The sequence below is a fragment of the Notolabrus celidotus genome, chromosome 11 (genome assembly GCF_009762535.1).
Source record: "Notolabrus celidotus isolate fNotCel1 chromosome 11, fNotCel1.pri, whole genome shotgun sequence".
NCBI classification, from domain to species: Eukaryota; Metazoa; Chordata; class Actinopteri; order Labriformes; family Labridae; genus Notolabrus; species Notolabrus celidotus.
The window spans coordinates 29,008,789-29,020,949 of NC_048282.1; the positions used below are offsets into that span (position 1 = coordinate 29,008,789).

Below are 12,161 nucleotides of genomic sequence, written 5' to 3' on the forward strand. Positions count from 1 at the left end.
ACTCAACCCACAGCAGAGTGCCTGCTAGTCTTTCTTCTCAAAGGGGGCGTGTCTTATAATTAACAGAGTTAAAGTTCTCTGACAGAACATGACTTGCATATATTTAAAAAGTACTGTGTCAGACTCATTACTCATACTTTAGAAAAATTTTGTGGTTTATAACAAGTGTACATTTTCACTTTGATCACTGTTTAAAGCTTTATTGTTCCTTTTTTTTTCAAGCAGGGAAATCAACTGAAAGAAAAAAAAGAGAAACATATTGAAATATCAGAATGCAAAATAATTGTTTTTTCCCCTTCCTCTGTGCTGATATCTGGCTGTGCCCTCAGTGCTGCCTGAATAGACCTCTTGATGATGTATACACTGTGTCAGGGGTTTTCCTGCTTGTAAATTGCAGCCATCAGTTGAACTATGTTCCTTTAAATGATCACCTTTCTGGAAATCAGCTTCAGAGAGATTTTCTGGGGTCACAGAGTAACTGGTATTTGGGGCTTCAGTTTACAGCAGGGTGTTGTTTTGTGGCTCTTATGCTGCTTGTTTAAACCTGTCCTGGTTTATGGATTCCTGGAAAAAGCTACTCCTGGCTTTACTGAAATTCAAACTTATAGCACAGTATAAGCCCCAGAAGTAAGATCCAAGTCACAACTCTCACTTGTGTAGTAGGAAGAGTCTGCTGTCTTGGATCAAAGACAAAGGATTCGGAGTATTCATACATTTGAAATCAATCTAACCAACATAAGTTCACCCAAAGTTGAGGATGATGAAGTGGAAATTAATGATGTGTTACACCATGATGATAATCAGTGATATTTGGTCTGCTGACTTCACTTTTGGAATGCTGGTTTCAATTGCTTTATGTCTTGTGTCAAAATTGCATGAAAAGTGAATTCATTGTGTTATCTGGTGAAAATTGGTTCTTTTTTTTTTGCAACTCACACAGATCAATTCAAAATGGCTGACAAACAAACGTCATGGGTCATTCATTAACCATAAAAGCAGACTTTCACTTGCTTCACTAGAATTACAGAGCCAGTTGGACTTTATTAGAAGAATACATTACTTAAATACATTTTAAAGCAACTATCAGACACAGACTAATGCAAGTTTTCAATTCTGTTTTGTGTCCATCCCTTTACGTAGATGCATAAATAGTAGCAGTGGACACACAATGAAAAGATATGGCTGCCTCTGAGTTTTAAAGATCTTTTCAAGTTGATATTTCATTGCATTAAGAAAACCAAGTTCTAGCGGTGCAGCCCGAGAAGGGTTAGCACACTGGGTCTCTGATAAAGACCCAAAGCAACGACAGAACAGTTTCAGAGAGACGTTTTATGTTCTAGTTTATCTTAATGTAGTAACTTGCCAGCCTCTACGAACGATTTTTACTGTAGTATACAGTTTGTATATGTGTTTGTGTTTGTTTGTTTGTGTTTGTGTTTGTAATTGTGTTTGTGTTTGTGTTTGTAATTGTGTTTGTGTTTGTGTTTGTGATTGTATTTGTATTTGTTTGTGTTTGAGTTTGTGTTCCTGTTTGTGTTCCTGTTTTTGTTTGTATTTGTATTTGTTTGTGTTTGCATTTGTATTTGTGTTTGTGTTTGTGTTTGTATTTGTTTGTATCTGTGTTTGTATGTGGGTTTGTATTTTGGTTTGTTTGTATCTGTGTTTGTATTTGGGTTTGTATTTTGTATTTGTATTTGTTTGTGTTTGTGATTGTATTTGTATTTGTGCTTGTGTTTGTATTTGTGTTTGTTTGTGTTTTTGTTTGTATCTCTGTTTGTGTTTGTATTTGTGTTTGTTTTTGTATTTGTGCTTGTTTCTGTTTGTATTCCTGTTTTTGTTTGTGTCCGTATTTGTGCTTGTTTGTGTTTATATTTCTGTTTGTGTTTGTATTTGTGCTTGTTTGTGTTTATATTTCTGTTTGTGTTTGTATTTATGTTTGTGTTTGTGTTTGTATTTGTGTTTGTTTGTGTTTTTGTTTGTATTTCTGTTTGTGTTTGTACTTGTGTTTGTTTTTGTATTTGTGCTTGTTTGTGTTTGTGTTCCTGTTTTTGTTTGTATCCGTATTTGTGCTTGTTTGTGTTTATATTTCTGTTTATGTTTGTATTTGTGTTTGTTTGTGTTTGTGTTTGTATTTGTGTTTGTATTTATGTTTGTGTTTGTATTTGTATTTGTATTTATGTTTGTGTTTGTATTTGTGTTTGTCTTTGTCTTTGTCCTTTTTTTAGTAATTGTTTTGGTTTGATTAAGCATGAACTTCTTTTTTTTTTCAACAAAGCTGCTCCTTACAGTCAGTGCACGTGTGGTGAATTTCCAGCTTTCATCCTGTGGTAACATGTCTCAGGGGACTTATGGTGCAAAATACACAAAAAACGTAACACATAGTGATAAAAGCTTTGGATTTTCTTTTTCTTAGTCTTTCAGTATGAAATTGAACTGAACGTGATGATAAAATACTTAGTCACACTGAAATGAAGAAGTGTGACTAGTGATTGGCTGTGTGTTTATCAGGTGCACCAGGAGTCATATTACTGAGTCATTTGTCACACAGTATGATTAACTTACAAAGAATCATGAGCTTTGCTAGAGGGAAAGAGGAAAGTTCAAAATGTTCCCTGCTTGCTTTAACTGGCGCACTATCAGTCCCGGATATTTGGTGGTTTAACGTATGACTGAGGAGGGAAACTGAAACTAAAGTGCTGTGTTACTACTTCCCTGTGCTGAGAATAAATTCCAGCCCTCACAAGCTATTCGTTTATTGATATAACTTGTTTCCTGTCTTTTCCCAATAAAAGGTCATGGTATTAGTTTCCTGTGAAAAAGGAACAACTGTTTCCTGTAAGTGGATGCTTTCATGAGGTGACTAAGTATAAGTCCATCTTATTTGGACTACTTGAGGTTACTTAAACTTCTGACTCAGCTGAAGTGCACTAACAAAATTAACATCACGAAAACCATAAGAACCATAACCAAACAGCAATTTAAAATATGTTGCAATAACTTAAATGACCTTTCAGTAAACTTTGCATTTGACATTCTCGCATTTGCCCTCATAATGCCATGACCCGCCTCCTAAAAGAGCACACGCATAACACCAGAGACTGTGATGTCAGAAGAAGTCAGCACCTCATCCACCTGCGCATGTGTGTGGGACGCTGAGGTGCTGAAGAAGCACCTCCCACACTTAACCTTCAACCTTGCCCCAACATTTAACTCTGAGGCACAGTAAACCCCAACAGCTCAATTAACATAGAGACCTGGGAAATACTGAGAAGCTGTCCGGTAAGAAGAGAAGTCAGCTACAGTCAGTCTGCTGGTAAATGAGTGTGTGTGACTGTGTATTTGCATGTAGGCTGACATCACCTACAGAATCAGACTGTGACAAATTCAGAGGGAGATGAAGTCAGCGTCATTCTAGGATTTAAACTAGGCTCAATTCTCTCTATTCATGCTGATCACAGGCTATTATGTGTTTCATGGGGGCAGCAGTATCATTATAATCTGCCTCTGCTTCTACGCACATCATAACGTGGCTCTGACATCACTTCCTTCCTGACAAACCACTTGTAGCATTTCTTGAAGACGTGGGAGTGTGGCTCAATGCATCAGTAGTCAGTCTGGGGGTCTTATTGTACATTTGAAAAGAAAAGCAGCTCCAGCCCACTGGGAAAGTACACGCAGTGAACATTTCCACTGTAGTGTGAAGAGCAAAAGTGTGGCTTACACATTCAGTGTAGTGGTGAAGTTTTACGTCCTACACTTTATCTTTACTTTTGTTCACACCTACATGATGACCAATGATCATTGTTGCTTCTGCCAGTTTAACATTTAAATACTTCTTTAATGCAATTAATGCAATAATTTACAGAATGTATTTTATTTGAAATAAAAAACTTTGAAAGCAGAAGAATGCCTTACTTTCAAATTAAATGTCTCCATCTAGTGGTGCAGAAAAAAAGAGAAGGAATTATGGAGTAAGAATTTTTATGTGAGAACAAAACAGGGGAATCAAAAACAACATTTTGAACATATATATTTTTATTTATATATATAATAAATTTCTATGTACAATTTATTCTTCTTTTGTAAAGAAACAAAATTAAAGAGAAAGCTTTGATTGCAAACAGTGTTTCATACTAAGGGGAGGGAAATACTAAATGGGAAAGTGCTCAGAAAACTAGCTTGTGTATGTATTTGTGTGTGTGTGCGTGTGTGTGTATGTTATTTCCCTCCTGCATCTACAGTAAATTGTAGGTATTGCAGGGGGTTGCCATTATTTTGCAAGGAGATGAGAATCTGAAGGCCAGGATTCCCCTTGAATTCACTTTGAGGTTGTAAAATGAGAAGTGTCAGATTTGAATCCTAAGACATTTACACTGTAGACAACTCCTACAGAGCAGATTTACCACACACATGTGAGGCTTTGGCTTTATCGCACTGACTTTTTATCAAAACAAAGGAGGCAACCATGATGCTTTCAGCAAACTGGTTGAATCTTGCATCAACTCTTTAGTTCGCTTCCACAGCTGTGGTTGTTTTACACTGTTTGCAATCCTGTTTGTGAGTTGACTTCAGAACCTAAAACGTGTTTTGACCAAAGAATGATGAATGCCAGGGTTTCATCACTGACAGGAACAATGATACATTCGACAAAGCACAGCGAGGACAGTGGAGACTCGGCCACTGAATCACAAAGGGGTGATGTCTGATTGTCTGTCAGTAAGTCGTCGAAGACAAAGAATTACACTATCAATGTAACATGATCACATAAATAACATCACAAAAATTATCCAGTGTACGGATTCCTCTTTTAGGACATTGGCAAGAGGTTCCTCTCCCCCCACACGGGTAATACTTCAGACAAAAGTATTCATAAGATGTATTTTCTTTAAAGCAGTTGAGACAGTCATGCAATATGCAGCTTAGTTTGACTAACGGCTGCCTACAGGGCCTCCCTTATGAAGTCGAAGAGATCCACAAAGCGTGGACTGATCAAAGTTAGCCTTTTAGCAGTTAAGAGCGGGTAAGAACTTCAATAAGCCTTGATTGGGCAAGAGGTTTGGCATAAGGTGCTAAAATTCATTAGCACACAAGTCTGGGGTTAAATTCCATGTTCCAGACGCAGACAAGTGTTCCTAAGTTCGGACTGTAGAAGTGGGTCTGGGTCTGGGGGATTGAGATCCAGGCCCAGCCAGTTTAAAGGTCTTGCAGAAGAGAAAATAGTCCAAGACAGAGAGCAGTCTCCGCAGCAGCTTTAAAGAATCACCACACCGAAAACCACTCACATTTCACAAACTGTACACGTCACGTCAATACAAAAGAGCCACAGAGGACCCCTCGTGTTGTGTTGTGCTTTTGCTGCCTGTTTGCCTTTACTCAGACATCATCAGAGAGAAAGTTAGATAGCAGGGGAAAGGTAGAGGGCCAGCCGGGGTCTACATTCTGATCTTAGAGGCGAGAGATTTTGAGAAAAAAAGGGGATGGTTTGTTATTTTTGTGCTCCATGAGTTTTAAAGGCACTGTCCTGTCACATGATGTCAACAAAGAACTCACAGGGGTTACCCATAGCGTGCTGGAAGGACTGACGACTGGCAGTGAGCTCAGGAGGGACGGCGGCTAACTCTCTCCCAGGAGGGGCTCCTGGGGGTGTGCTGCTGCTGACTGGGGTTTTGGGGGCCAGACGGGCAAGACAATAAGGGGGAGGCAGGCCTGGGGGGCCGTAAGAGGAGGCGTGGCTCCGCTCGCTGTGGGCACACGAGCCCGGCCCAGGCTGGGTGAAGGGGGCGTGGCTGTAGGTGAAGGAGGGGTGGCTGTTCTGTGAGTGAGGGTGACTCCGGTGTGACTGGCTGTGGCTGAGATTGGATCGGGTGTGACTGTGACTGGAGACAGCATGGCTGTGGTGGCTCATTTGGCTGGCGGACCTGTCGGCGCGCCTCCCTCCTCCATGGACGCGGGGTTCTGATTCGCTGCATGTTGACCTCTGACCTTTCTCCTGCGGGGAGGAGCGTTTGCCTTTGCCTGCACTGGGGTTGGATCCACTGCTTCGGCTTCCTGTTGAAGAGAGACATGCAGAGGTATTAGCTTAGCCTATTACAGAACAAGCACACTTTAAAAAAAAAAAAAGCCCATTATCAGCAGCTCCAAGATCTGTAGTATATACACAGTATCTCACAAAAGTGAGTACACCCCTTGCATTTCTGTAAATATTTGATTATATCTTTTCATGGGACAATACTGAAGAAATGACACTTTGATATAATGTAAAGTAGTCAGTGTACAGCTTGTTCAACAGTGTAAATTTACTGTCCCCTAAAATTACTCAACACAGCCATTAATGTCTAAACCACCGGCCACAGAAGTGAGTACACCCTTAAGTGAAAATGTCCAAATTGGGCCCAAAGTGTCAATATTTTCTGTGGCCACCATTATTTTCCAGCACTGCCTTAACCCCACTTGGGCATGGAGTTCACCAGAGCTTCACCGGTTGCCACTCCTTTTCCACTCCTCCATGATGACATCACGGAGCTGGTGGATGTTAGAGACCTTTCGCTCCTCCACCTTCCGTTTGAGGATGCCCCACAGATGCTCAATAGGGTTTAGGTCTGGAGACATGCTTGGCCACTCCATCACCTTTACCCTCAGCTTCTTTAGCAAGGCAGTGGTCATCTTGGAGGTGTGTTTGGGGTCGTTATCATGTTAGAATACTGTCCTGCTGCCCAGTTTTTGAGGAGAGGGGATCATGCTCTGCTTCAGTGTGTCACAGTACATATTGGCATTCATGGTTCCCTCAATGAACTGTAGCTCCCCAGTGCTGGCCGGACCCATGCAGCCCCAGACCATGACACTCCCACCACCATGCTTGAGTGTAGGCAAGACACACTTGTCTTTGTACTCCTCACCTGGTTGCTGCCACACACACTTGACACCATGTGAACCAAATAAGTTTATCTTGGTCTAATCAGACCACAAGTTCCAGTAATCCATGTCCTTAGTCTGCTGTCTTTAGCAAATTGTTTGCAGGCTTTCTTGTGCATCATCTTTAGAAGTAATGTGAGGGGTGTACTCACTTGTGTGAGATACTGTATATATATATATATTATAGTATAATCAAGAGTTAAGAGCTTCAAAACACTTAATGTACACAATAATTTATTCAGAGACTGTCTCACTGAAGCAAATTGTTTAAGGTGTGACAAGATATTTCTTTATGCAGTCTAAGCAAGAGTCAACAGAGCAAACATGATCATTTCAAAAAAAGTCTCCCCAAAGCTCCACCTGAAGCATCTATACCATGAGCTTGATCTGATACGCATAAAAACACTGAAACATTCACAGATTGTAAATGATACACCTGCATCAGAAAGACACTACCACCCAGCACTTATTGGTAAAAATGTGAATGACTCATCAGGTTTATGAGAAAAGTCATTATACATACATTATCAGTAAGTGTTCAGTTTCAGTGCTTTGTACACTGCACTCCGGTAATGTCATGCTGAAAGAGGTATACCACACAGTTGAAAAGATCAATATCCCACAGCTCCCCTTCCACAAGAGCCCAACAGTACTGGGTAAAAAAAAATGGTGCATGATCGCCCCCTATCAGTGAGAATGATAGCACAAGCCTCAGAGAGATCATCCTGCATCATGCACCTCCCAGCACAGTCCGATCGCATGCCCAGAGAGTCGCAGAGAGGGAGAGTCACACAGAGGATACACACGGATATACATGAAACGAGCGAGAGAAAAAATAACAACAACCTTAAAGCCAGGGTATGAGAGATGGAGAGTTTGCAGCACAGGAGAAAGAGGAGAGGAGGTGTAGAATAAGTTGAAGAGGATGGGTTGTGAGAGAGGTAGAGCAGCAGAGAAGGAGAGGGGGGTTAGCAGGCTTACCAGTTCCCCCAGTGTCCTGGGACTACCTCCTCCTTCAGTCTACCGTTGCCCAGCAGAAACAGAGGGAACAACAGAATTACACACACCTCCCAGCCCTCACCCCTCCTTGACTACCTAACGTACCCTCTCACTGCTGAAACTAATACCTATGGATGTTGTCCAACAAACAAATAATGAAATCTAAATGTTATTGAAAATAACAGGCCCTCAAAAATGTAAAAACAATAAAATAAAAGGTACGTATGAACTCATTCAAACAAGCAGGCCGACCATGGACTGTAAAAAATAGTGGACGTAACCATAGCAAGTTGAGCTTGTGGCTGACTGTTTTGAATCCCCAATTATTAGTGTTCCGGATGTCTTGGTTTTTCATCATGGTTTTGGTCATGGTCATGTTTTTTTTTGCCACACACTACAGTATAACCTGCATCATCGGTTCCTTTTCTTTAAATAGGATTATAATTTAAAAATGAACACCATGCTGCAGCAAAAAGGACATGAAACTTGAAAATTAGACATCAACTTGTCAAGGAAACAGTTACTGAGGTGTTAAATCAACGGAAAAAGCGGTTCATTTTCTCATCTGGTTCCCTACACAAGGACTTCTTTGGGGAACCAGTGCAGCCACCCCTGTTGGCCATTAAAGGGAGTGCAAGTTTACGGTCCAACCCAGAGGCTACATCCACTTGTTATACAGCCTATGAGGCAGACACATAATTATCCACAACACTTTCTGTGAATTGCCAAAAGAAATAAAACTGAAAGTTTAATTACAATAAATACATTACATGACTGTTCTTGTCACCCCTGTTCTTCCACTTCACAAAGGTTGCAGATAAACCAACTGAAAGCATGACAACCGTCTCAAAGTAAGACAACATGGCGACGTCTGGATGAATCACTCGGAACAATGAAAATTAGACTGATAGATGGTAACATGAAACTTACCATTATCTGTCTGGACTGACTGGTTTAAAATGTTTGACACACTGTCACAGCCACCCACTTAAATACCGTACAAAGCCCCCCGGTTCTCCACTCTCCCTCTATGCAGAACACAATAACCATGCAGCAGCAACACAAAGAACAAGCACGCTCCGATTCAAAATGAAAACAAAAGATTGTTCAAGAGCTGATGAAGAGGGATGAACTCGGAGTTGATTGTTTCAAGTAGAGTTGTTCCGATACTGATACCAGTTTTGGAAATGTTTCAATACTGCCTCAATAGTGAGCCAATACACCAATCCGATCCAAAAAAATCCGCTCCTTCCTTTTGCTGAACATTAGCTCACAGAGCATTAGCTTCAATTATGGGACCAGAGAGGCTAGTATTACTTTAAGCTAGCTAAGTGTCAGACACATGTTGAAAAGGCTTCAATACATTCTTGAATCTAAAGTTAGGTCATTTAAATACTATAACACTCAATTTTAGAAGATACAATAAGAGAAAATGTACATCTCTCTATAACTTTTATGCTAAACAAAGGACTAGACTGCTAGTATAGGTTAGCGTTAGTTATACACTAGCTAAATGGTAGTAAACAGTCATTTTAACCCTCCTGTTATGTTCGTTTCTCTGGAACAGCAATAATGTTCCTGGGTCAATTTGACCCGGGGCACATTCAATTGTCCAAAAGTGTCAGAACCCCCAAAAAATCCCAATTCAACTTTGTTTTAATCTAATTTTTAACTCCATTACTAACCATTTAAATGAAGATTTAGTCCATTGGTGTTCTTTAATTCTCACAGATAATGGTTCAATGAGGATAACTCACTTGTTTTCCATTAAACTTCATGTTAAAGCTTTTTTAAATGGACATTGGAAAGCCCTAAATATAAATGCAATAGTTTTAAATGACATAGATTTTTGTTTATTTTATTTATGTATTTTTATTTTTTTATGAAATGATGTGGATAAATTAACACGACACCTCTTCTCTCACATGCTGCCCAGATCCCATTTAGCTGGTTTGGAAGGCATATATTGCCTAAAATAGACTTTAAAAAGGGTCAATTTGACCCGCAACATAACAGGACTACATAGTATGATATAAAAAGTAGTAGTAGTAGTAGTTCAAATTTAAAAATCAGCATCCCTCTGTTGCTTTTTTTGTTACATACAGGACTACTTTTTCAGAACAAAGAAGAACAGAATACTGGTAGAAGAGAGGCTAGCTTTACTTTGAGCTAGCTAAATCTTAGCAAAAAGTCATGTTCAAACACATGGTAAAAAGCTTCAATGCTTTCTTAGATCTTAAGCTATTTTTATTTAAATAGTATAACATATAAAATAAGCAACCGTTGCTTTTTTGCTAATCATAGGGCTACTGTTTTAGAATAGAAAAGAGGAACAGTAAACAGGAAGCAGAGTGACTAACATTAGTGGGAACACTCTTTTTAAACACATATTTTAAGGCCTTATGACGTTTGAAAATCTAAAATTAAGTTAACCAAACAAGTAAGAAACTGTCAGTCAATGGAAAAACACGCTAACCTCATCGTTGGTATTCAGTGGGAGATAGAAGCGACTGCTTACTTTATCTTCAATTGTTTCTTGGCTCTTCACTAGAATCAAGGTTGGGATTATTTTTTTGTACAGAGCCATATCTGCCAATACTGAAGTCTAAGAACCACAATAGGTATCAGGAGGCAAAAGTGGTATCAGAACATCTCTAGTTTCAAGCTTGAGAGTTGAAATCACATGGTTGATCAGGATTGTGTTTTTCTGTGTACACACCCAGTACTGCAGAGCTGTCCGCTGCATGACTCAAGATGCTCATGATTGACCTTAACAACACAGGACTTGTTTAGAATACACATATATTATTAATAAAATGCACTCAAATGCCCGCTTCCTGCCAAGTGAGTCAGAAAAGCTAACATTAGCGTGAGTCAGATATCTGTTACTGACGTAATATGTCAGGAAGAGTTAAGAGTAGGGGTAATGTCATGTTTCATGTTGAGTCAAATTATCACATTAATATTGAAAGGCTGATGGAGAACTCAAAGGCTCCTATTCTCATTGCTCACCCTCACTGTGCTGGCTGCCTGCGCTCCCACTGTGGAAACTGTGGCATGGGTCTGAGTATCCTGGCGGGAAGCTGGGGGGCGCAGAGGGAAAAGGCGGGTAGGGGAATGGCTGCCCGCCCAGGGGCCAGGGGTTGCTGGTGGGAGGGAGTGGAGCCAGAGTGTCCTGCTCAGAACCTCCACCGCTGGATCCCTCGTTTAAATTGAGAGATGCCATGTCTTGTAGGAGAGAAAACAGACCCAGAGAGGAAAATAAATCAGTGCAGTCCTTCTATTCATGAATTAAAAGTCACATAGAGTCACGTTGAGTTGCATCATTGACACACTGATAGAGAGGTGGCTGTACTTTGGCAGAGGTCTCCAAACGTGTAGTAGCACTGCTCAGAGAAGGTGATCTTGTTGACGGTGTGTCTCAGGTAGCCGTGTTTCAGCAGACTGCTTGCGTACTTCCTCGCATCCCGCCGGTCTTTGAATCCCTCTACTCTGGAGTAAAGCCAGTCCACCACGTCAGCACCTGACACAGCAAAATACACACGCAGTCAAGACACACAGACATCTAGGCTCCATCTTTAATGTGCTGAACAGATGCTAAAAATACTGATTATATTTTTACAACCACAGTCATTACATGCTGACAAACAGCACAATGTTGCTGGAGTCAAGTCAAAACTAAGAGTGATACTGTGCAGGCCTCAAACTTTGGGGTTTTGCTGACATGAGTAGCTACTGTAATGCTTTTTCCATTAGGTAACAGCATTAAACGGTCTGAAATGAGTTGTTCGGTGAACTGAAGAGAAACTTATGAATGTGATAGACTGACTTGTTTAATGTACAGAACATTTCAAATAAGCATTAATCTATTTCATTGTTTCTCTTCTTTGGGAGCTATATTTAATATTTTCTGTGACTTTATTCTTCATACACAGCTCAAAAATTCCTTTCAGTGTGATTGCAACAACTCTGAGTAATTATACAACCTGCATACATTCTTTGCAGCACATTACTTAGAAAACCTCTTGTCGGAAATGCTCTCTGCTCTTCTCACCAATGACCGCGTTTGCAATGGTGATCTTCAGCCACATCCTGTCTCTGATCTCAAGGCCGGAGTCAGGCAGCTGCATCACCTTGACGATGGTAGCCATGTCCGTTTTACTGGCAGATAGAGGCAAGTCATCAAACTCTGGGGAAGGAGATGAGCGTGTGGGAAGACAGCCACCAGCATGACTTTTCAATTTTTTTAA

At 40.4% G+C, this 12,161-nt stretch overlaps 1 protein-coding gene across 2 annotated transcripts in view; it reads right to left on the reverse strand.

Moving 5' to 3' along the window:
• Positions 1-4,017: 4,017 nt before the first annotated feature.
• Positions 4,018-12,161, reverse strand: part of LOC117820886 (segment polarity protein dishevelled homolog DVL-1-like) — a 39,622-nt gene continuing 31,478 nt past the window's right edge. For both annotated transcript variants that reach the window (XM_034694816.1, XM_034694817.1), the window contains exons 12-15: positions 11,966-12,100; positions 11,267-11,434; positions 10,924-11,139; positions 4,018-6,048 (exon numbers count right to left, since the gene is read on the reverse strand). In XM_034694816.1, coding sequence (XP_034550707.1) covers positions 5,525-6,048; positions 10,924-11,139; positions 11,267-11,434; positions 11,966-12,100 — 1,043 coding nt within the window. In that variant the 3' untranslated portion in view covers positions 4,018-5,524. The remainder of the gene's footprint in view (positions 6,049-10,923; positions 11,140-11,266; positions 11,435-11,965; positions 12,101-12,161) is intronic.